Source organism: Balaenoptera ricei, chromosome 4 (assembly GCF_028023285.1).
Source record: "Balaenoptera ricei isolate mBalRic1 chromosome 4, mBalRic1.hap2, whole genome shotgun sequence".
Classification (NCBI taxonomy): Eukaryota; Metazoa; Chordata; class Mammalia; order Artiodactyla; family Balaenopteridae; genus Balaenoptera; species Balaenoptera ricei.
The window spans coordinates 80,006,637-80,030,488 of NC_082642.1; the positions used below are offsets into that span (position 1 = coordinate 80,006,637).

Genomic DNA, 23,852 nt, shown 5'->3' on the forward strand with positions numbered 1-23,852 from the left:
ATGCCAATTAATTTTAAAACTCGTAAAACAGAAAAATTCCTAGAAAAATAATGTATTAAATTCACTCAATTAAATAGGAATCCCCAGAGCAAGACCATAAAAGGTGAAGACACTGAAGCAACCAGTAAGTAAAAAATCTTCCCACAAAGAAAACATCAGGCCCAAATGGTTTTACTGGTAAATTCTTCCAAAACTTCAAGGAATGAAAAACCCCAAATTCACACGAGCTATTCTGGAATATGTAGAAAGGAGAATACCCTCTACTCATTTGGTGAGTATAACCTCAATGCTAAAACCCAACAAGGACAATATAAGAAAGAGAAAGTATACATTATTCTTAATCATAAATACAAATGCAGAAGTCCTAAATATATATTGGAAAACCTAGCCCAGCAATGTATAAATGATAATACATAACAAATAATTTTGCCTTATCACAAGTATATGAGGTTGGCTTCATATAACTCAATGTAATTCATAACATTGAAAAATTAAAGGAGAAAATTTGTTTGATCCTCTCAATAGAGGCAGAAAAAGTGTTTGATAAGACTCAGTATGTATGTAGTCATATTAAAAAATGTCAGTACACTAGGGAAAGAAGGAAATTTCCTTTGGCTTGACAAAAGGTAAAAAAAATTAAAACAACCCAAAATCAACCCCCCACCCCCCAAAAAAACCTATAGTAAACATGGGGAAATGCAGAAAACAAGCTCTTTTAAGATTCAGAACCAAAAAAAACCCCATACTCGAACCATTAGAAGTACATTATTCAGTCTGTCAAAGAAGGTTCCATTAAGCATCTATGAAACTCAGTTTTGGATCCTAAAGTGAATTTGCGCTGCCACACATAACACGCTGTTAACAGGAGTGTGTGGAGAGGCATGTGTCAGACAGGCTAGAAGTGTGACTCACTGTCAAGTTCTTCCCTCTCTAAAAGCTACGAAATATGAAGGACAAAAATGAATAGCCATTTATTAGGGATGGACTTTAAGAGAGGAAGTAGAAGCAAGAGAAAAACTTGCATATATTACATCTCTTAATCTAGCATCTTTAGGGAATAAATAGTTTTCTATTAAATCACAATTCTAGAAAACGTAGGCTCATCCTTTAAGCTCTTAAGTTTCGATCATAACCACTGAGGGAACCTTCTCAACCAGGCCATTCACTCCTTTAGATTGTGTGGCACACAACAGACCCTTTCTTGGTGACTCTGGGGACTCGGTTCTGACTATCGATTTCAGTGTCATAGCCTATTGCGACACTGATGCCCTTAGGAAGCATCAAGAAGCAGAGGATTTTTCCACCATCAGGGGTATCTCCTTAAATTTTGTCTTTTCTTGAGTTTTTGCTTCTTGATGCCATGTAAGTGCGACAGCAGTGTATTCCAAAATTCTTAGATGATGCTTTTCTTAGTGGAGTCTCTTCAGTTGAATTGTGGGGACTCAACTTGAGATGGATGACAAATGGAATAGTAAAGATGAAAACATATCTGGCCAGGACTATGGGCATAACATAGGAATGTTTTCTAAGTTCCCCCACCCAGCACATGTAAACATCGTAAACAGCACAGTGAAAACTCCTGTGAGAGTGGAAAAGCTGCATGAGAAGCACTCCTCCTTCTCAAGGAGCAGCTGCTCTTTAAGGATAAATGGAACATGTCTGAACATGCCAAATTACATGGTTTTTTTTTTTTTCCTCCTCCTTGAGGGGAGGAAATAACGAACATAAATCACGGCTTTCAAACACAGTATTTATCTTCTAAAAGTGAATTTTGAGTTGTAAAGAATTATATACTAAGATTATACAAAACATTAAGAATGTACTCTTGACTGGATTATATTTTACTTGTTTAAAGTATAATCTTAGCAAACAATCGCTATCAATAAACATTGAAGACAAGATACTGAGCTAAATGTGGTTTAAAGAAAGGGGTCTAAGTCATGATTTTTAAACCTCAAAGAGTTTGCTCTAGTCAACTGAAGAAATAAGGCACTCTGTGAGCAAAACAGAAAATATAGGTGTTACAATGTGGGCTTAGATAAGTGATGTGGGAATTAAGTAGGATTTTGTAGTTTAAGAGATGGATAAAGTTCTGGTAGTTTAGGAGATAAAGAGATGGATAAAATTCAAGGTCGAAATGGATTTCTCAAGGTCCCTTACTCAGCTTTCAGTAGATTGTTAGCAACCTTCCTCCTGCAAGCATAACCAAAATGGTGTACTTATATGTTAATGTTTTGGCTTCTAAGTGTAGGACCCTGTATTTGGCTATGTGACCTTTAGGAAGCCCTTTAGATGCTCTGAGGTCTGATTTTTTTTCCTTATCTGTAAAATGGGGTTTTTGTTTTTTTACTCTGCCTTGGTTACAGAGCTGTTGAAAAAAAAAAAAAGCTCAAATAAGACTATATTTCCTTCTATCCTGCAAAATATCACATTTTTGTTATGGGGTTAGTTTTGAAGCAATATTCCCTCTAATTTAAATTAAAAGTCAGCAAAGAACAAGCTACAGTTACAAACTAAAGTAATCTGCCCCACTTTCAGGCAGGTATAAGTTATTGAATATGTAATTATTAAGCTTGTAATCATACATGACTACAATTCCCATTACTTTTACAAAATCAGACTAGGGATTTTAGTTTGTCTCATTTTATGCACGCTATCCAGTATCTACAAGCAAAATCAATTGTCATGTTTTCGATGTATTCTGCATCACACAGATATCAAATCTCATTAATAACAGACAAGGGCAATAAGAACAAAATTCAGAGTATTGGGTACTTGCTGCTTAAAAAGAAAAAAAAGATGGGTTGGAGTAGGCGTGGGGGGTAGAAGAGAGGGTGGCACCATGATGTCTCAAAGTGTGACAATAATATTTCCAGGTCCTGCCCCCAAACCACAACTCCATCTCTGGGGTAGAGCAAGAAATGTGCATTATTAATAGCCCCCCACGGGGACTCCTGTGTACCCTCAGCTTGGAGACTACAGTGGTCTGGGGTAGAAGCCTAAGCACCCAGTGTTGCTTGTATTTTACCTCTCTAGGCGCCTGCCCTTCACCCCAATTTTCTCAAGGATCTCTATCACTTCCGTGTGTGTGAGGTCTTTTTATTTCAGACCCACCATTCCTAAAGGCAGAGGGGAAGGGGAAGTGAGTGCAAGGCGGACAAGCAGATTTCAGGGAGGAATCACCCCCCAAAAGAAATACCTACTTTCTGGCTCCTGCCTTTGGACACCTGAGGACAGACACTCAAATTTCAGGGATCAAATGTCCTCCTTTTGGGAGGAGGCAAACCTACTTCATCACTGAGACTAAGGCTCCCTGTCTGCCAGGGCTGCAAGGGGATGAATAACCACAGCAGAACTAGGGGATTTCTCCCCCAGTGTAGTTAGCCATTGACACCATCTGTTTACACAGGCCCCTGGATAAGAAACAGAGATTGGGAGGAAATAGGAATAAAATAGACGGAACACAAAGTAATTTTCCTTTCTGTATGGTGTAATAAATATAAAGTTTGCTAATTATTTCAAATACCAAACATATACCCCACCCCACCCCTCCTCTTCAATTAATAATCCCTGTAGAAAATCAGAAAGATACTGTTTAAAAACATAAAACCAGAAAAATTATTGAAATAAAAATGGCATCCAGGCTCGAGTTCACAAGCTGGCAGGCCTGAGGGTGATTCTGCCCACAGAGGTTTTGTTTAGTCTGCAAAGTGTTACTGCTGTTTTAAATTTGAATTAGTTGCCAGCTTAAAACAAAACAAAACAAAAAAACCTCAAACAAACCTGAAATTTCTACATAAAAATCCAAATTTCCAAATTTTGAAAAACTCCAAGACTATTATTACAAGGCAAGAACTAGCAAAAGCTTCGTGGTAGCTGTCTCCTTCAGATGAGCTCCCTGTGGAAAGCGAGGCCCACCACTGAGCCAGCCCCCAGTCAGCACTCTCCCCTCAGGCCCCGTATATCATTGGCGTTTGTGGCCCCCTGGCTTCAGCAGGGGAATAAACACTAACCAAACAAGTTATGTAGTTCTTTATGGTGACTTTCACAGCAAAGGGGGAAGGGAATTGGAACCAGACAAGAGTGCTTACTTTTCTACATTTCATCTAGAAATAAAGAAAGTGACCTCCAATTAAATACCAGCAGGCATCTGGGTTGGACCAGGTCAGGGGAAGAAACACTCATACATCCTTCCTCTCCTGTCCTCCTCCCCCACACCCACCTATGCAGAGCAAGAAAGACAGAAAGGACAAACAACAGTCACCACCTGGCAGCCCTTGGTAACCACAGACAACTACCCACTCTGTTATCTCCTCATTCCAGAGGGACTTGAAATAAAAAAAAGACAGGTCCGCAGAATATCCTGTATAAAGGAAGGTGACAAGCATCCAAAGTTCTAGAATACTGCAGATAATGGACTTTGAAGGCTGGGACCTAAGAGGTTAAGTTTGGTGTTTGCAGAGTAGATTCCTTTTACATTTTAGTTTTTCTGAGAATGAATGACTTTGGACAAGTTATTCTTGATGCCTCAATTTCCTTATTAAGAATGTAGAACTACCTGGAGTGAAGTCAAGATCTCTATCTCAAAAGTGAAAAATTATAAATAAGGTCCTTGGGTAATCCCCTACTGTAAAAATGTGTTAAAAATCAGATGAGTAATAATACCTCCTATAACTCAGCAATCTTCCCTAATACGTAAGTAAAATGGTAATAAAGTATTTATGGGTAGCATAAACCAAAGTGCAATTCTAGCAAGCAGCATCCAATGAGGAGCCAGGAAACCTGCCCTCAGCCATGGTCAACGGACTGTGCATCCTGAGCCGGCCCCTCTTCCTCTGCCTCTGCAATGGGGAGAGTACCAGCTACCTCCCCCCTACCTACTTCACAAGGATGTCGTAATGTCTATAACCCATGTGCAGTACCTCAGGTACAGGGTGATATATAAACAGGTCATATTCATATTATTAGTAGTCTTACCTCACAAGATGTCTCAATGGAATGAGAACTTTATAGGTACCTGGTAAATATGACTAACTGCTTCCCCTCTCCCTGGGAGGTAAAGGGGAGGGGGAAGGAGGCAGTAAAGGAAGCCCAGATATGCACCCACCTCTGTTCTGATGGATACTGGCTTTCAGGCATCATCTTTGGCATCTGCAGGGGCTGATGTGGCGGCCGGGGGACCGCAAAGGTTTGCTGCTGTGGTCCAGGTTCTGGAAGTGAATGAGGGCTGGGGGTGGGGCCCACACCTGGTACTGGGCCAGCTGCAGGGGCATGTGCCGAGGTGGGCAGAGTTGCCTGAGGCGGGGGAAATAGGGAATTCTGATGGGTAGGCGACAGTGGGGTGGTAGGAGGGGTTAATGGCTTGAACCCAGAGGGAGGCTTCCTATCATAGGCACTGTAAACAGAAAAAGAGAAGGAACCATTTAGCTGCAATGAAGCCATTAGCATGGTCACCAGGTCCAGCTTGCAGCCCACGGTTGCCAGGAAATGACAGCATTAACATAGTTAAATTGCTGGCAGCCCCGAGGGAATATTTGTACCTCTGAAAAGTGACAAACACACTGCGTCACAGGGACTTGTTTAACACTTCTAGTGATTCTTCTCAAAGATAATTTTAGCCTCTGCTTCCGGTTTCCTTTTTCCCCTTTTCTAAAAGAATTCTCCATGTATGCGTGTGCAGGGGTGGATAGATGAGGGGAGAAAGTATGCCTTGGGAGGAGTTTTCTGGCCCCCTCTCCAAGAATTCCAGGGTTCCCAGGAATTAGAATCTTTATTGAAGATAAATTTCTGCTGTAACATCACTTAACAACTCTTCTTCTCCCCCTTTCAGGCAGGTCTGTGTTTATCTTCCAGAGCAAAGAATGATTTAAAATTAAAGCTTCATTCCTGGGGCTTGGATATTCTTAAGTAAAGGGCACAAGCATGGGGACTTTTTCATATATTCTGATTTGAAGATTACTTCTTTGGTGCTTAAAGTTCACATTAACATATGATAGACATGAAGAAGCATATATTCCCTCCCTCGAAGCCACAGATCAAATATCCCAGCATTCAAGGTTCTTTCCCTTAGGAGGGCTCAGTACCCCATGAACTCAGTACCCCGGAGAGCCGATTTAACAGTTTTGCATTTTACGTGCAGACAAAGCCGCATTTGGACTGGCTACACCTAGAGGATCATTACACTGCCACGAAAGATGGGGTGCGCTACACTGAGCATCTGCTGAATAATACTGAAAGCAATCAGCGTGCCGGCCACTTCCAGGCCAGCCTTCCTCTGGCTCCACTTACCAATAGTTGTAGAGGCACTTTTCTCCATAATTAGCACCGAGAGCCTGTTCATGGCTACAGGACGACAGCTCGGAGGAGGGGCTGTGCAGCTCCCGTTTGATCTTGGCTGGAGGTGGGGCATGAAGCACCACTAAAATCAGAAGAGGGATGAGGGAGGAACAGAGGACAGCTGATTAACAGGGAGCACAATGCTTCCTTCTGCAAACCCTATACTAGCTGATTGTTCTTGGAACTCGTGTCAAATCACATGCCAGAGAAAGCCCAACCCTTAACACAGAGCCTACCATCTAAAACCAATGAAAAGTTCTTTAAAGTCAGAAATCATCATCTGACACTTTACATTAGCCAAGTCTGTTTTCACCAAACTTCTTTGGTGTTGGGTCTGCTTCCTAGCAGCTCTGAGGCCCTTAAAGATCCTGTAGGTGATGAAAAATCTTCAAGAAAAATGCAGGTGTGATAGAATACCAAGAATTGCAGATAAGAATAATTTTGTTTCTGAAAAGGACAAAACAACACCAAAAATATACCGGTAGACATTACACATTAGCTTATCAAAGGCTTAAAATTGCTGTGGCAAAATACAGAGGCATATATACAAATTAAATATATGACTTTTAAAAAAAATACATGATTTTGAAAAGTCCTTCCTCAAGCAACTAAATATTAGCTCTGAGTAAGAAATACTCAGTTTTAGGGGCATTTCAAAATTTTTAGAAGCAAAGGAATACAACGATGGCCCAAACCACAACCGAGGAGAGGTTAACTGCATACAGGAGGAGGCCTGGAAACCTCTGTGCTCGTGTCGGCTCCATGCCTGTCCTAGTACCCGGCCACGAAGGGCAGGCTCTCATAACCAATCCTTTCACAGATGGTGCCAATTACTTTTCCTAAATTGATAGCATACAGAGCTGTTGCTTTATGTTTAGAAGTCAACTGCACATTCCATACGTGATTCTGAGAGGGCAGAGGAGTAAGAGTTTTTCAAACCAAGGTGACTTAACACGCAGTGGCAAAACCCAACCAGTTTTGTCTTTTCTGCCGTATCTAGGAACTAACTCATTTTAGAGAGGGCGTTTTACCCAAAGTAGAAGGGCAAACTCTAAAGATGCCGCGTCGTAAGGGTTGTCTTCTAGCTACGGGCTAGAATTGCTACTCTCTGTCCAGCATCTGGGAAGGAGAGGGAGGGGAACGAGTTAAGCTTTCCTGCCAGCTGTTCTCCACTGGATCCAAATTCTCATTAAATAGCTAACAGAGCTTAGTGCTCTGGTGACCCACTAAAGTTTTCTGTTCCACTCAATCTTTACTTATAAGCCATCTTCCAGGAGCTTGGTTTTCTTAGTGATTCTATTAGGGAGAATTAGCTAAAGGATCATCCCTTTCCTGTCTGGTAAGACTGAACAATCTTCCCACCAACTGGTTTCTCAGGTGCCTCCTCCAACCCCTGAATTCTGGACTCAGAAGTGAACAAATGAGACTGAAGACTAGATCACAGATGACAAGTTTATAAAGCAAAGTCCTGCCAGGGACTGACTGGCAAGGGCAGGTTTTCATTATTCCTTTCCTACATAATGCCAACTGCTTTTCCCGAACATGCAAAGTAAGTTCAGAACTGGCAGATTATATTTAGAAGTCATTAGAGTCTCTCTTGTGATTTTTTGATGGTGACATCATGGCAGCCAACCCTCAATTGCTATCAAATGTTTTCAGACATTCAGACACAGAAAATGGCTAAGCTTGTTGTTGTTAGAATGTTGTTAGTAAACGAGAAGGGAGAATTGACGACTTGACACAGAAAACCATTTCTCCAATGCAGTGGATGCTCTGGTGGTTCTCGGCACTGCCCCTGTGTCATTGCTTCTCCTCTTACCAGTCTTCTGCCATAAAAGTTTTGGCAAGATAATGAGGGAAGGTGATGATGCCCCAGCGTAAACAGAAGTTACATGTCCTGGAAAGTACTTTTCTGACTTTATCTAAAGAAAATCATTTATAATCACTGTTTTACCGAAGTTTGGAGAGTAAACAAGTTATGGCATTATTCAATTTTCTCACTTCAGGTTTTAGAAATGTTTTGACATTTTCACAATATTGTTATAAAAGTTACCAGCTCTGCTGACAGGACTAACAACAGAGGGTAAACCAAAGTTTCCCAGGAAGCAAACTTTCATAATGTCTTCAGGAATAGTATATACCCATTTTGAAAGAGAATCTAAGCTTTTGGCTAACTGGATGTCCTGATTCCCTCAAATCTACACAGTACTCTTAGTGTGTACTACACCATTTTGGCTCTTGATTGTATGGTGTCTTCTACCACACCAAACTGTCCTATACCTGGAATCTTATGTTCTCTAACCAAAGGAGGAGTTCAAGAAATAGCTGATGAGTGCTACGGTCTGAATGTTTGTGACCCCCAAAATTCATATGTTGAAATCCTAATGCCCTATGTGATATTAGGGGGAGGGGCTTTTGGGAGGTGATTAGGTCACAAGGGCACAGCTATCTGAGGACACAAGTCTGTGACCTGGAGGGGAGCCCTCACCCAACCATGCTGGCATCATGATCTCAAACTTCCAGCCTCCAGAACAGTGAGAAATAAATTTCTGTTGTTTGTTAGCTCCCCAGTCTGTGGTACTATAGCAGCCTGAATCAACTACGATAATAAGTGATTGAATGGGTTATATTTCCAATTAATTCTTAACCTTGAAGGTAGGGACCACATTTACCCTTCAAGGCTAGACACGATGTTAGTCATAAATATTCTTTCCCTCAGGAATCAACCATTCGAAGGAGGGAGAGAGAGAAGAGTGGTACAGAGCAGGAACGAGAATTGGAAGTTTCACAGATAACGGACAGGAAAGCCAGTAGGGGCCCTGTGAGGGGTTAGGACGAAGGCTCGGTCTCCAAAGGGACTGCTGGGCCAGAGGATGTATGAAGGAGCCTGACGGTGGTATGCACTAGTCAGAGCTAGTCGTGTATTTTAAGCAGGAACTTAGAAGTCCAAGGAATGCTCCTTGCTTTCAGCCTGTTCCCTCTTTGTAAAATGAGATAGGTGATGCTGCCTTCAGAAGTTAAGAAAATGGCACAGCACCTTGCAGATGGTGCTATAATGTTGTGTAATTATACACTGTGCTTTCAAAAACAGAGTATTTACCTTCGCATGGGCGACTTACTAAACGATGACAGAGACTGAGGACTATGAAGCACGGCAATGAATTGCAATTAAAAGAGGAGCATGAACTCCTTAGGAAGTTTGAAAAGAGATGCTACTTGACTATTTGAGTTGATAAACATTTTCTACAATTAGAAACTTTGAGTTTAAGCTCAGTTATAGAAGATGAGCCCACAAAGCCAACAGTGCCCTGAGAACAATTCCTGGCAAACGTGGGCCACCTTCCTTGTTGTAAAAATTTCTTTCATTCATTCATCCAATCATTCATTCACTGAACATCTTCCATGGGTCAGGCATCCTGAAGGTGTTGGGGATATGACGGTAAACAAAACAGACATGGCAGTCCTTTCTTCAGGGCATGCATAATTTAGTGAGAGGTCTGACTTTCAGCATCTTCCCACAGATGTAATTAGAGTTGGACTAGGGCCTCATGATCCACTTAATTCAGGCCCTTACATTTATAGATAAGGACGCTGAGGCCCAGAGGAGTTAAATAAATTGCTCAAGGACTTGGAGCTTCTGATATTGGAGGGGAAAGGAGGCAAGAGCCCCCCACTGTCATTTCAGTGATCTACCACATTGACAGCAATGGGAGATACTGCACTCACCCACTTTGTACATCAAAAATAGAGGACAGGGCTTCCCTGGTGGCGCAGTGGTTGGGAGTCTGCCTGCCAGTGCAGGGGACACGGGTTCGAGCCCTGGTCTGGGAGGATCCCGCATGCCGCGGAGCGGCTAGGCCCGTGAGCCACGACTACTGAGCCTGCGCGTCTGGAGCCCGTGCTCCACAACAAGAGAGGCTGCGACGGTGAGAGGCCCGCGCACCGCGATGAAGAGTGGACCCCGCTCGCTGGAACTGGAGAAAGCCCTCTCACAGAAACGAAGACCCAACTCACCCAAAAATAAAAATAAAATAAATAAAAATTAAAAAAAAAAAAACCTTTAAAAAAAAAGAGGACATAGACCTTTTTTTCAATGAAAACAACAAAAATACCACATTACATCTGGTTTAGAGAAAGTGTTCTAGAACAAAGGAATAATGGATAAGAACTAACACCTCTGGAAAAGAACCAGGTAGACCAAGAGAGAGGCAGCCAGACAGACCCCTTATCGTTGGCTTTGGCCAGTTTGTTTATATACATTATTTTATTCAATCTTCCCAACCCAGTGAGAAAGCTACTTTCACTATCTCCATTTTAGAGATGAGAAAATCAAGGCTCAAAAGGTAAGTAATCTGCCACAGTCTCATAGCTGTAAGTGATCAGGATACTGTCCTAAACAGTTGTTAGTCATTCCATCATATTGCTTCCCAGAGGGAATCTGAGAGAAAAAGACTAAATCAAAAAGGGATTAAAAGAAATACAGAAAGAGGTCGAGAAAGAAGACAACACCAGAGAAGAAGATGAAGGAATACTATTTGCCAATTATCAGGGTCTGTGTCCTCATGTTTACTCTGCACTCGCCAGCTGGAGGCACACCTGATACACCTGAATCCACTCAAGGGCTTACACCTTCCCCATCTCTAGGCCACCAAAATACCCAGGATCCCTGCCTCACTCCTACTGGCAACTAACATCTCTTGACTCCAGTGGCCTCTACTTCTTACAGTCTTTGCCTCCCATCCTAGTATTCCATCTAGAAGATCTCATTCTCCCTTCTATATCCTGCTGATCAAAATCTCATTCAGATAGCTGCAGGCACTTTGGAAGGCCTGGCATCTTCTACAGCCAGTCACTGACCAGCCAGATGCCACACTGTTGCCATGGATACCATCTCGCACCCCAAATGCCCCACCCCTCCTGAAACTGCTTCTTGACATTCCCTCTTAATGCCACCTCTGAGGCAAGAACACTTTGAGTGAGCTGTCTGGACCCCTATTTGACTATAAGACCTCTGTTAAGGATTCATGCACAAATATATGAGAGTCTCTGCTTGTCAGGGGTAGGAAAGACAAGGGTGGCTGGCTGACAAGATACAAGTCCATACCTGTGGGCATGCATTACAAAGTACAATGTGCTGCTTTGCAGACCATCATAATACCATCTAAAATTTAGATACGATGTTCAGAGATCAACCAACTTAACTTCACAGTTGCTTTTCTTACTAGGGAACTCCTTGGAATATTTTTCTATCTGACACAGTGATCAAAAATCAAGCCTGATCCTAGCCAATGCAGTAAGTTAAGAAAAATGAATAGAAGGCAAAAAGATTAGAAAGAAAAATGTAACTCTCATTATTCACAGATGGCCTGGTTGGGTACACAGAAAATATTAAAGAATCCACAAAGTACAATAATCAATAAGCTAATTTACCAAGATCATTGGCTACAAGGCCAGTACATAAAAAGAATGATTTATATACACAGTAACTAAAACAACGTGACATTCAAAAAATACATTTACAATAGCAACAGATAACATCAAATACCTAGGAACACACCTAATAAAAGACATGCAAGATATCTAAACTGAAAACTATAAAACCATGAGGAAAATCAAAGAACTCTCAATAAATGGAAGAATATATTATGTTCATAGGTTGGAAGGTTGATACTGTAAAGATATCAATTCTTCCCAAATTTATGTATAGGCTCAATGTAATCCCAAACAAAATTTCACTACTACACAGAAATGAGAATGAAGAAATTACAATCACACTTAACAACACGGACTCATAAATAAAAGCCAGACACTACAAAAAAAGCCAGACACTACATGAGCCCATTTACAATAACATTCAAAAGGAAACAAAATTACTCTATGGTGTTTATAAAGTCAGGATGGAGGTTACTCCTGAGTCTGGGGGTGGTGCCTGTTCAGGGGGCACATGGAGTCTCCTTGTATTTTGATAAGTTCTAGGTCTTGATCTAAAGGCTTGTATAGTTTGAAAATTTATCAAGCTGTACTCTTATGATTGCTATGTGTTATTTCAATTGTTCCTATTTAAAAAAAAAACCAGCCCTCTCCTGGTCAAATAGCATCACTGAGTTAATACTAAGATTTCTCAAACTTTAGAAAATCTTTCTTCTGTGATGGTGTAGAAGCAGTCTTTCAAAGATATAACCCAATTGTTTCAAAATAGAAAAAAAAAAAATAGACAAACTAGTCCATTCAAGAGAAATAATAATTCCCTCTGCTGACAAAATCTGTTTCCTGCCCACAAGTACAGGCCTGTGGATTCTGTCCAAGGCAGCTACCCCATGCCAGTGCTGGCAGTGAACTTCACTATTACAGCACAGAGGATCAAAACAAAGGAAAACACTTTTGTTGAATGTTATGATGCACGACAGTTTGAGTCAAAAGGAATTTTTTTCAGAAAGACAAAAACCACCTTGTCTAATAATAAGCCTTTCCTTTGGTGTTTCGTGATCATCAAAATTTCAATTCGCCACAGCCTTTGTTGTGAATACATACAGCATTTATGTAGTCGCTGAGTGTTAAAGAAATTGCCAGTTATACCGCAGTCTGCGCGGGAGAGAGACCAAGATCATCCTACTTCTCCTGCATCACACACGGGCTCTGCCTGCCTTCTGTCGGGTGCCGCCGCTCTGATTTGGTTTTGGGGTTTTCCTCTCCACCTTCTTCAGTTTCATTACTTGCATCTGGAACAGACTCATCCTTCCCAAATTAGCTGTGCAGGCATGACCTCAGGGTAGGACCTATGTGGTCACGATTGACAGCACGATCTTCTTACCGTACATGGAAGGTTGACTTTGGGCATGTCCATGAGGCTATGTGGCCAGGTGGCCAGCCCGTGTCTCCAGAGCCTCTCACAGCACTCGTGAACAAACGTGGTGTGGATGTACACGGTCATGGCTGAGACACTTCTCAGGATTCCAGAGCCATAATCCTAAAGGGAAGGTCCATTCCTAACCTTACTACTCCCTGTGCCACCAGCTTTGGGTCACTGTTCCTCTCTTAGGCCACTACCATCCTGCTTCATTTCCCTCCATAGTATGGAATACATACTGTTTAGTTCAAGAATGATGGTGGGGAGGAGCCCGAGACACCTGCCTGTACTGCTCTTTGGCTGTGGCTGTCAGTAGAACTCAAGGAGAGGGCAGAGGGACACATGAACTTAAAAATGACACTGGCAAAACAGAAATGCAGAAGCCGTCTGGAAGGAGCAGGTGTGGCCTCTTCTCCCCTGATTACTCTTAACTTGTCAGGGTACCCAGTTGGCAAAGACCAGAGGGCCTTAAGTCACCAGGTGCAGTGTCCCTTGAGTTCTGTGCACAACAAAACCAAAAGGCTTACTTTCCAACATACTGCTGCCTTTCCTTAGTGCTGGCCTGTTTTGGACAAATTCTGAGACAAAGCATAGATAGCTAGTGAGTAAGAAAAAAGGGGTAGACAGGCTGAGGCTTATTTTAAGTTCTACCATACTACTAGAAGGGGTCAGAAATATGTCTTTATTTTAGGCCTGAGTAGATTAGAAATTCATTTCAAGCATAAAATATATTCCTAATCTCAATATTCTTTGCAATTGCTATAGCAAATGACAAGGACATGAGATAATACCCTGGTCTGGGAACCAAAGAGGTTTAAGGGAGATGAGATAAGTGGACAGGTTCTGGCACTTAAAAAGAGAATCTGGAAAAGGAGATGCCTTTTAGATTTCTAAACCAAATAAGAGACATGCTCAAACCCGTTTGAATGGATGGTTAACATTGATTCTGCCTGGCAACAGTTGCCAAAAATAAAAATTTGAAATGTTATCAAATTTAGTTAAGGGGCACAAGTACTAAAAGCAGAATTGGTGGAGATATGGGGGACTATGCCATTTTCTTTAATATCTAATACAGCTAACCTTTGTAAACATAAATTCAAAAATTGAATATAGCAAAAAATCATCAATAAATAGTAAAATCAACTATTTAGTAAGCTTTGCTAAAAAATTGTAATGAATCCCTCAAAAGCCCTCTCCTTTTGAGGGATTCATTTACTTAGTTACATGCATGTTTAGTTCTCTCCAGGAACTAAACATGCATGTAACTAAGTAAACATGCACAAACTCTCTCCATCTGATTCACTCTGTTCTTCTACCAGTGTTTCGAGGTCAACATAATAACATGGATATGAGAGGTGAGAAAACCCAAAACATAGGGAATTTCCAGGCCTAAGGTCAGCATTTCTGTATGTTGTTTGCATTTCTACATATCCTTTAGAAATGTACCCTAAAAAAGTCAACAACTACAAAACAACTGGCCAGGACCCTGCAAAAAAAGTCAGTGTTTTTTTTTTTAAAATCTGTATTGGAGTATAATTGCTTCACAATACTGTGTTAGTTTCTGTTGCACAACAAAGCGAATCAGGCATAGGCATACATATGTCCCCATATCCCCTCCCTCTTGAGCCTCCCCTCCCATCCTCCCTATCCTACCCCCCTCTAGGTCATCGCAAAGCACCGAGCAGATCTCCCTGTGCTATGCTGCTGCTTCCCACCAGCCAACTATTTTACATTCGGTAGTGTATATATGTCGATGCTACTCTCACTTCGCCCCAGCTTTGCCCTCCCACCCCATGTCCTCAAGTCCATTCTCTATGTCTACCTCTTTATTCCTGCCCTGCAACTAGGTTCATCAGTACCGTTTTTTTTTTTTAGATTCCATATATATGCGTTAGCATACGGTATTTGTTTTTCTCTTTCTGACTTACTTCACTCTGTATAACAGACTCTAGGTCCATCCACCTCACTACAAATAACTCAATTTCATTTCTTAAAAAAGGTCAATGTTATTGGGGGGAGGGGGCAAGGTAGGCAGATTGTTATAGATTGAAGATAAAAGAGGCATAACAATAAACATAATGTGTGATTCTTAATCAAATCCTATATCAATAACAATGTCAATATCAGTTATAAAAGACAGCTGGGGAATATTACTGAATAAAAGTTAATTTTCTTGACTATGTAGAAGAATGTCCTTCGGAGACGCACACTAAAGTATCTGGGGGGTGAAATGTCATAATGCCTGCAACTTACTTTCCAATAACTTGGAAAAAAAAATCTATACACAGAGAAATGAACTAAATGTAGCAATATGTTTTAAAAATAAATTGATAAAACAGCTATTATATCTCATCTCCTCCAAGATACTTGGAGAAAAAAATTATCTTACGGTTGACTAACAGGTCAGTAGACGTGCTAAGAACTTCAAAACCATGCATTTACACACGAAGGAAGTCACCCCTGGCCTATTACCAAACTGGAAGGAGACTGCCCTGTTTATACTGTACATTTACCATGTTTGGATAATACAGCCCTGGCAATCTAAAATTACACAAGGACAAATGTTGTCATACTCTAACATCTAAGCCAGTGATTCTCAAATATTTTTTTGCCCCTGGCCCACTTAGAAAGGAGAAGGGAACACCCAAGAGAGGGCAAAATGAAAACTGCCACTACTATCACCATGACTACTGCCCAGTGCCACCTCTACTATGGCCTGGGTAAAAAGACAGCAATTACACAAGTACAAAATATTAACAAAAGTAAAATTGATCAGTAGTTCCATATACATATTAATACGCATATAACAGGAACAAAAACATAAGCTCAACTCAAGATCACAAAGCATTTTTGGACAAAAAAAAAATGGAGAATGTCCACTCCTTGTGAATGTATATGCACAACAGGTTTAGAACACTACCAGAACAGATGAACAACTCATTAGATTTCATCCCGAGTCCTCAGAAGGGCACAATGCAGCCATCATCAAGCTGTGAAGGCTGGCAGAATTAAAAGGAATTAAAGTTCTCTTCCTCGAGGTTCTCCTTCATTCTTCCCTCCAAGCAGCTGGTTTGGCTCCTTCTGCCCATAAAGGCTGAGCAGGGCCAGGGCCAGGAGAAGAAGCTTGAAATGGGTGGCCTGGACTTTTGGTGCTCTGAGCCTTGGGGAAAAAAGGCACAAGAGTTTCTGGGAGCTACAACTGGTCCAACCTAGCTTATTAAGCTAAGAGATCAGAAAGGAGTGTGGAGCTGGAGACCTAAATTGTGTTCAAGTCTGTTGGCTTGGAGAATCCCCTGTGCATTTATGTTTTGGGAATCAAGAATGGCAGCAGGACTCTGGTATGGAAACAGGCTCTCCACATAACTCATGGGAAATATGACAAACATCTGGTACAGCCAACATCTGGGTGAGCATACCACATACAGGGGCTGAGATTTCAGGGTAGGTTCATTCTGAATCTCAAGTGGCAAGAATAGCTGCATTTGTCCTGGGCAAAGTCCTACATGGAGAAAGCAAGGCTTCTGTTCTGGGATAGAATCTGGTATCAGTAGGTATAGGGAAAGATCTCTTCACAATTGTCACAGTGGCAGTATTCAAGATTTTATTTATTTAAAGTAACTTTTGTTTTCATCACACTAATAAATTCACATAGTTTCAGAAATCAAATAGAACTACAAGGTTTATGACGATGAGTAACAGTGGTAGTATCAGGGTTTTAGATTGGAGATTAATCATGGTGGTGGGGGGATATGTTGATTATTCCGGCTTATTCTTTCCTTACTTGTCCTGTTTCTCAGTAAGGACCAAAGGACTGACTATCACCCTGGTGATATATTTCAGGGCCCCAGGACGTAAGATCAACCATGAAGTAGGAGAATTCATCAATTAACAATTAAAGAAGTCCTCCCTATACGGCCAATATCATCTTCTGTACAATAAATAACGCAAGAGCCAAATTAGGAACTGATAAAACTAGTTCCTGGAACATCTGGCTCCAGGAATCAGATTTCTCCCAAGCAGTGGGAAAAACCTACAGTCAGCAGAAGAGAGGCTTCAGGAATTGGTGTGTGGACAAAAAAACCCACTCTGTTTTTCATGATTTAGAGCTAGAAACTTGGGGTAACATAATCAGCTCAAGAAAAAAGCCTTTGAACTTATCATGACATGGACTATGGGAAAAGACTGTCAGATCCAACAAATAGGGTTATAATTACATTGGTATTGGAACAGGACCAGCCCAAGAGCGAGATTCAAATCTTGATGACCCTGCATGAAGATGGCTGGGTAATACCAGAGTGAAATAATAACCTACAAAACTAGAGCCAGGTCTTGCTACAGTGGGAAAAGAGGCGAGGGAAGAAAACACCTCTCTTAATCATAAGAGTAAATGAGGTTATATCAAGTATTTGGAATTCTAGAGCTGGAAACTTTGGGGGATGCAAGCCCAGGAATATTTTGTTGGTGAGTTCCTGTAAAAAATGATAGGCACTTAACTTGAAAGATGGTGTGGATTGGGAGTTTGGGATTGACATGTACACACTGCTGTATTTAAAATGGATAACCAATAAGGACCTACCATATAGCCCAGGGAACTCTGCTCAATACTCTGTAACAGCCTAAATGGGAAAAGAATTTGAAAAAGAATAGATGCATGTATATGTATAACTGAGTCACTCTGCTGTATACCTGAAACTAACACAACACTGTTAATCAACTATGCTCCAATATAAAATAAAAATTTTTTTAAAAGGTGGTATGGAGACTGTCTCCAGAGAGACCCCTCTCAATTCACAAATGGGGTGGCAGAAAAACAGGGTTCGCAGGGACATGAGACGATCACTTCAGAATTCTGAAAATGGAAACCTAGAGGTCTTGAATACAAGAGTTAGAAATTAAAGGGAGGAAAAGGAGCTTAAAAAAAACTGGCCCAACTTTGAAAAGGTATAAATAGCATTAGTAAAGAGTGGTATCTGAAACTTCTGAGAGGTCACCTGCAAAGGCAGTGGAATTTCTCCCAGGAGACAGGAATTAGAGTTATTGATAGAATGTCTCCCACCTGGGTTTTAAATTAGACAACAGAATTGATACCATGAAGAAGTTAAAACCATGAGGCCATGCTCTGTAGGCCTCTCTTCCATTTTGTTTACCTTGGATGACCCTAAATCTCTGCTATGGACTCGAGCTGACAAGAGCAACATGGGTCTAGGTTGTGCCCCAGATCAAGTATTGGGCTTGTAGAATGCTGCTTTCTCAGGGGGAAAGGCTGGCTGTATGTGAGATTGGTGCTTCGATGACAAGAAGCTGCAGTGTTCACACTGGCTCTGGGAAGTGAAATGTTGCTAAATTTTGTTTGGATGGGCCCGTGTTATGGTATTTTATGCTCTTACTGCTCCCTGGAATGTGGAATATATGACACAAGATAGATTCAACAATGGAGAAACCCAGCTCCAAAGATGCCAAAGCTCCAGCTTAAGGGGCCCCGAGGTTGTAGCTTCCTTTAGACCCCCAAACAAAGCCCTTCTGGCTAGGGTAAAAGCAGGAAGAGATGAAAATGGTGGTTTTACACTTATAAAGGGACTTAAATTTCTCTGTGGAAAAGAGGGACTGACTGGACATGGGGGTTATACTTTATAGGAAAGGGCTTTATTGGGGGCATTCTTACACTGCTGGGGTCTTATATGAACTAGAGTGTTTATATTATCTAGTAACTTCATAGAATGGGGAGGGGAGGTGGGTGATTTGGAGGTTTGCTTCTGCTAGGCCCAGCTCCATAATATCATCCCACAAAAAGTTTCCTCCCTCCCCTGCCCCCTCTTCCACTGCCTCTTCCAGCAATGGCAGCCACTGGTGGCACAACCAGGACACGGTATCTCAAAATCAAATCACCAGCTGAAATACTATTGGGCAGAAGATGAAAAACTAAATTTTGCCCATGGAAGTCAGTTTGGCAGGTCACTGTATAATGTACACTTGCAACCCAAAAGGTAGAACAGTACCACCCAGGCTGACCACTCAAAATGTGGGGGGCACTCTAGCCTCCAGGGGGTGCTCCAGGCTTCCCCTACCTCTTTACCCTGCCTCTGGAGAGGAGAAAACGTGACCCAAGACAAGGGTGATGCCCAGGTCCTAAAGCGCAGACAGAGCGAGGATAGCTTTGGCTAGGAAGAGAAGTGGTCCTCGAGGCCATCTATTTGCTACTTCTGCTACAAGGGGCTGGAGAGGCTGGGAGGGTGCTGGGAAGAGGTCAGGGTGATGGGTCTATACACAGGGAGGCCTTAGGGGCCAAAGAGTCCTCAAGGGGGGGGACCTATGGCCCAGTGGCAAGTTTGCCAGGGTAAAGAGGTTGGCTGGTCATGTCCTTGGTCATCAACTAGGAAGAGCAGTTGCTAAATGGAATTTATAGGACATTGGCCTTATCCTTTCTTCACCTCTACCAGTACTAACAATAATGACAGGTGATTTTTTTAAGGGCTTCTATTCTAAATCTGGCTAAAATAGAAGGAAAGAGATTCTTTGTATTAATGCTTTCTTTCTCCTCCCAAAAGAAGTGGTCATGTTAGTAAGAGGAACCCACCTTGGCTGAATGTACTAAATCAGGAATGTCCTGACTCAGAGGGGAACTGCAGGTCAGAAAGAGGGCCTATCATGGAACAGCTACCTCTCGTTGAAACTGCATCTTTCAAACAGTCATTTCTAAATAGAAAACTGGTTACTCAAATAAGGAAGATAATTTAATGCCAATGGTAGTAGAGAGGTTTTTGGGGGGTTTTTTTTGACCCAGATGAACTAGTTTCAGATTTACTTCAAGTTTACACTCTCTCCACACTTTAGTATTATTCTTGAAACAGCTTGGATTTGTACAGTTCATTTTCTTTCAGGGACTCATTCATCCTAACAATTTAGGATTGTTATTTTAGAATTCCAAAAATGGAAACCCAGAGGCCTTGAATATAAGAGTTAGAAATGAAAGGGAGAAAAAGGAGCTTAGAAAAGATCTGGCCCAACTCTGACTGAGGTAGGCTTGTGTATTATAATACGGGGCTCTGCCATGAAAATATTTTGTACAGAACGAATATTTCTAATTGCATCAGAGTGTCACATCCCAAAACTCTAGGCCACAGAGAAACTAATATGATAGACAACTTATTTGCTTAACTTTTACCATGGAGAGAGAGAACTAAATAGAGCCCTGTTCTCCCAACTCGGGTTCGGTTAGAGGTGAAAGGCTGGCTCCCCCCACTGTGGGCTTTCCGTCAGCCACAGCAAATTCTACCACGAAGGGCTGCTCACGGCGGAACACACCATCAGGGAAGGGGGGGAAACAGCGCATTCCTCCTGAATGGAAAAAAATGCAAGACCAAACCTTACACCCCTTCTATAATTTATTCCCAGTTTATTTGATTTTCATCTAAACTGGCATTAAAGCATCAACAATATTTGAAGTGGGATTTAATCACTGTGGAAAATTTTACCTTCAAGTTTAAAATTCATCTTAAAAGTCTGACGGGAGAAAACTCAAACCCTAGAGAAATAGGCTTCTCCTACGAGAGAACCATTCCCTTCTATTTATAACCCCGACGCTCCTGAGAGCAGAAACGCACCAAGTGTGTCAAGGGTACCTAAACTGTGACTTGTCCCCTCATACATACAGCCTTACTGGGGAACAGCATTAGCCACACAAAGTCTAGATGCAGCCTGGGAAGACCTGGCTAGTGTATGTGTTTAAAAGAGGAATCAGAAAATGAGAAATAGCGCTAGCTAGTTTTTTTCTATCACTAAGGTCATCCCACGGGCTTTCAGAACTCATGTTACAAACTTACTTCCCTGCAGGCTGGAGGCTGGTGTTGGGGCCTGCTGAGCAACAGGGCGGGGAGGGAACAGAACAGAGAGCGGTGGTGTGCAAAACACTCCCCAAGTGTCGGCTGCGCGCAGAGCGTCATGCTACGGCTCAGGCAGACGTGAAGAAACACATGACAGGGGTTCTCTGCTTTTGGACACACTTAGCGCCTAAGAGAAACTGTTTGCTTCTTGTTTCGACAGGAATGGAAATTGGGAAGCAGAGACCTTGTTTAATATGTCAAAATACAGAATACATTAAAGCCCTACGCTGTTTTCTCCTTATTCCCCAAGAAATAAGCTCCCAGGCTGGTGCGGAAGGAAAGGAAAGAGAACGAAGTTGAAAAGGAGCAGAAACGTTCTGACTCTGCTGAGGCCCCCTCAGCACAGTGACATTATCCCTACGGAATTATTCTCTGTTAAAATTCAGATTCGGAAACTTGGGGTAGGCCTTCCAGGATCTGGTCTTTACCGTGGGCAGCCAAGTAGAAGAGACATCCCCCCTCTTCTATTCTACCTTTTCTAGGGGAAAAGTATAAAAGACCCTCCTTAAGTGCCCTTTCAGGCAATTACAAAGCATTTCCAGGCACTCAGCTGAAAAGTGTTTATGTAAGCGAAGTCCTCCTCAGCCCCTCTGGAGAAGCACAAGTATCAGCATCCTCTTACACAGCCAATATCTAGGGTTACCTCCTGAGAGGTTTCAAACTCTCTCACAAAAGGACAATCTGCCCAGGCCTGTTCTTTTTTTAATAGGGAAGGGAAGACATTCTTGCAAGACCAATTTACAGCAAGGGAAACATTTCAGGAAAAAAAAAAAATCCTTACAGCAAAAACACAAATGCAAACAGCCTTGTTAGGTTGTGAGGATGAGAAGCAGGAACTAAGAAGAGCTCTTAATTTAAAACCCTGAGGAAATGGCACCGGATCATTACTATTAAGTTTTGTTTTTTTAAAGGATTGTCCTTTTTATGCTTATCATACAGCCCTGGTCTAGCCCACATGGCCCTTTGAGGTGGGGGAGGAGGGGGGGGGGTATGTCTGCGAGCTGTTAGCCAAGAGGTTGGAAGATGTTTAGGGTGGGCGATCCTGAGTCAAGTGTACCCCTAGAACCTGGCCTAGTTTGGGGGTGAGAAAGCCACTCTGGTGTTGGGGTTCCTCAGAGGCTGGGTTCTTTCTGGTACTTCCTGGGATGTTAATTGAAAAGAAAAGGCATTTGATGAGTACCCCATGGGAGGGTTGCTGCCATAGTGAGGCTCCCCCATAGCTGAGGCCCAGTCTGGGAAGGGTCATTTTAAAATGACAGGTATCTGACCACAGTGGGAAATTAACCGGGAGAGAGAAGGCCAAGGAGTCGAGAAATTACAGCTATGTCCCTCCCATGTTAAAATGTTAAGTAGAAGTGCTATAGCAGAAAAACACCCGTTCTTCAGGCCTGGAGTAAAGACTGGAGAAGAAGAGCAGGCAGGACTCTTCAGTGGGGAGATAAAGCCACAGCCCCACGGGAACCAAGAGATAAAAGGGTAATATCCTCAGATCAAGTCTCAACACCTCTCTCTCCAGGGAAGCTAAACCACCCTCTCTTATTATCACTCCCTTTAGACAGCTACAGTCTAAAATGGGAGACAAAGAAAGGGGGGGCGGGCCCATGGGTCAGTAGCAGCCCTTCCCTAAGCCCAGGCCCCCAGCTTGGCAGTTGGAGGGTTAAAGTCAGCACTTAAAAGAAAACTCAAACCCCATTAAGCCCAGGCTTGGAGAACAGGGAGCAGCAGGGAAGCCAAAGGAAACTAATTTTGGAGGTTCTCCAAACTGCCAATCACCAGCATATTTCTAACAGTCCCAGTGTTGTTTGAGTTGGTTGTTTTTCCACAGCCTGCACAATGGGGTCTGGTTATTCATTGAAAAAGTCTGCAAGGGAGCCCCGCCCTCCATTCACAACCAATTTGGAATGCTCCATTCAGGCCGGGGGTGGGGGGGTACTCAGCCGCTCAGCTCGCTGGGGCCGACGGAGCAGAGCCCAGCTGTCGCCGCAGGCACGCTTGCTCGCCCGGCGCGCTGTGTTTATGTAAGAAATTCAGACCCTGCAGGCGTGCTCTGCACTCTCCCTGATTCAGATGGTCAAGACGCTGGCTGAAATCCGCAAGGGTGTGCAAGTCAGCTCCAAGTGAGGTCGGCAAGTGCCCTCTGGCAAAAGAAATCTGTCTTGTGCGGCCCACTTCAGACTCTGACTGTAGCTACCAGCTGAGAGAAACAGACTTCAGCGGTATTTCTCCTGCCCTCAGGGACGAACTGGTTTGCATTAGAGGACAGCTCTCTATGGAAGCCAGCCTTTCCAGACTCCTTGCTTTTCCATTCATTGCCAATAGCTGTATCGGGAGCCACCTGGCTTCCTCCCCAAGGGAGTGGGTCTCTGGAGACACCCACTACTAGATTCTGGCTGCAGAGGGGGAGGGGTCGAGCTACCTATTATGAACAGTTTCACAGTTCCTTTTCCTGGCTTTGCATCCGGCCTGAAAAGTTTATAATACCCCCCGGGCATGCTCATGAGACATCAAAAGAGAAGGGCAGGAGATCTGGGGGTGGGGGTGGGAGTGAAATCTACTCCAAGGACAACGCAAAGTACAAGGCTAAAAACTGGTTGGGTTTCTATTCTTCTCAAACCTTCAATAATCACCCTAAGGGTGATCTTATGAAGCCAGTGTGACAACTAGACTTTATTTCAAGGCAGAATGTACTACTTTAGGAAAATTTATCTCCAGGAGATAAATTTTAGCACATGGGTTTTTCTTCTTTTTCAAAACCTATTGGACTATTTTCAAATGTCTTATGTGGACCT

General features: G+C 42.4%; 1 protein-coding gene across 1 annotated transcript in view; it reads right to left on the bottom strand.

The window, feature by feature from the left end:
• Positions 1-23,852, bottom strand: part of ETV5 (ETS variant transcription factor 5) — a 55,984-nt gene that overhangs the window by 22,481 nt on the left and 9,651 nt on the right. Inside the window, exons 6-7 of the mRNA XM_059920726.1 lie at positions 6,289-6,418; positions 5,108-5,395 (exon numbers count right to left, since the gene is read on the bottom strand). Coding sequence (XP_059776709.1) covers positions 5,108-5,395; positions 6,289-6,418 — 418 coding nt within the window. The remainder of the gene's footprint in view (positions 1-5,107; positions 5,396-6,288; positions 6,419-23,852) is intronic.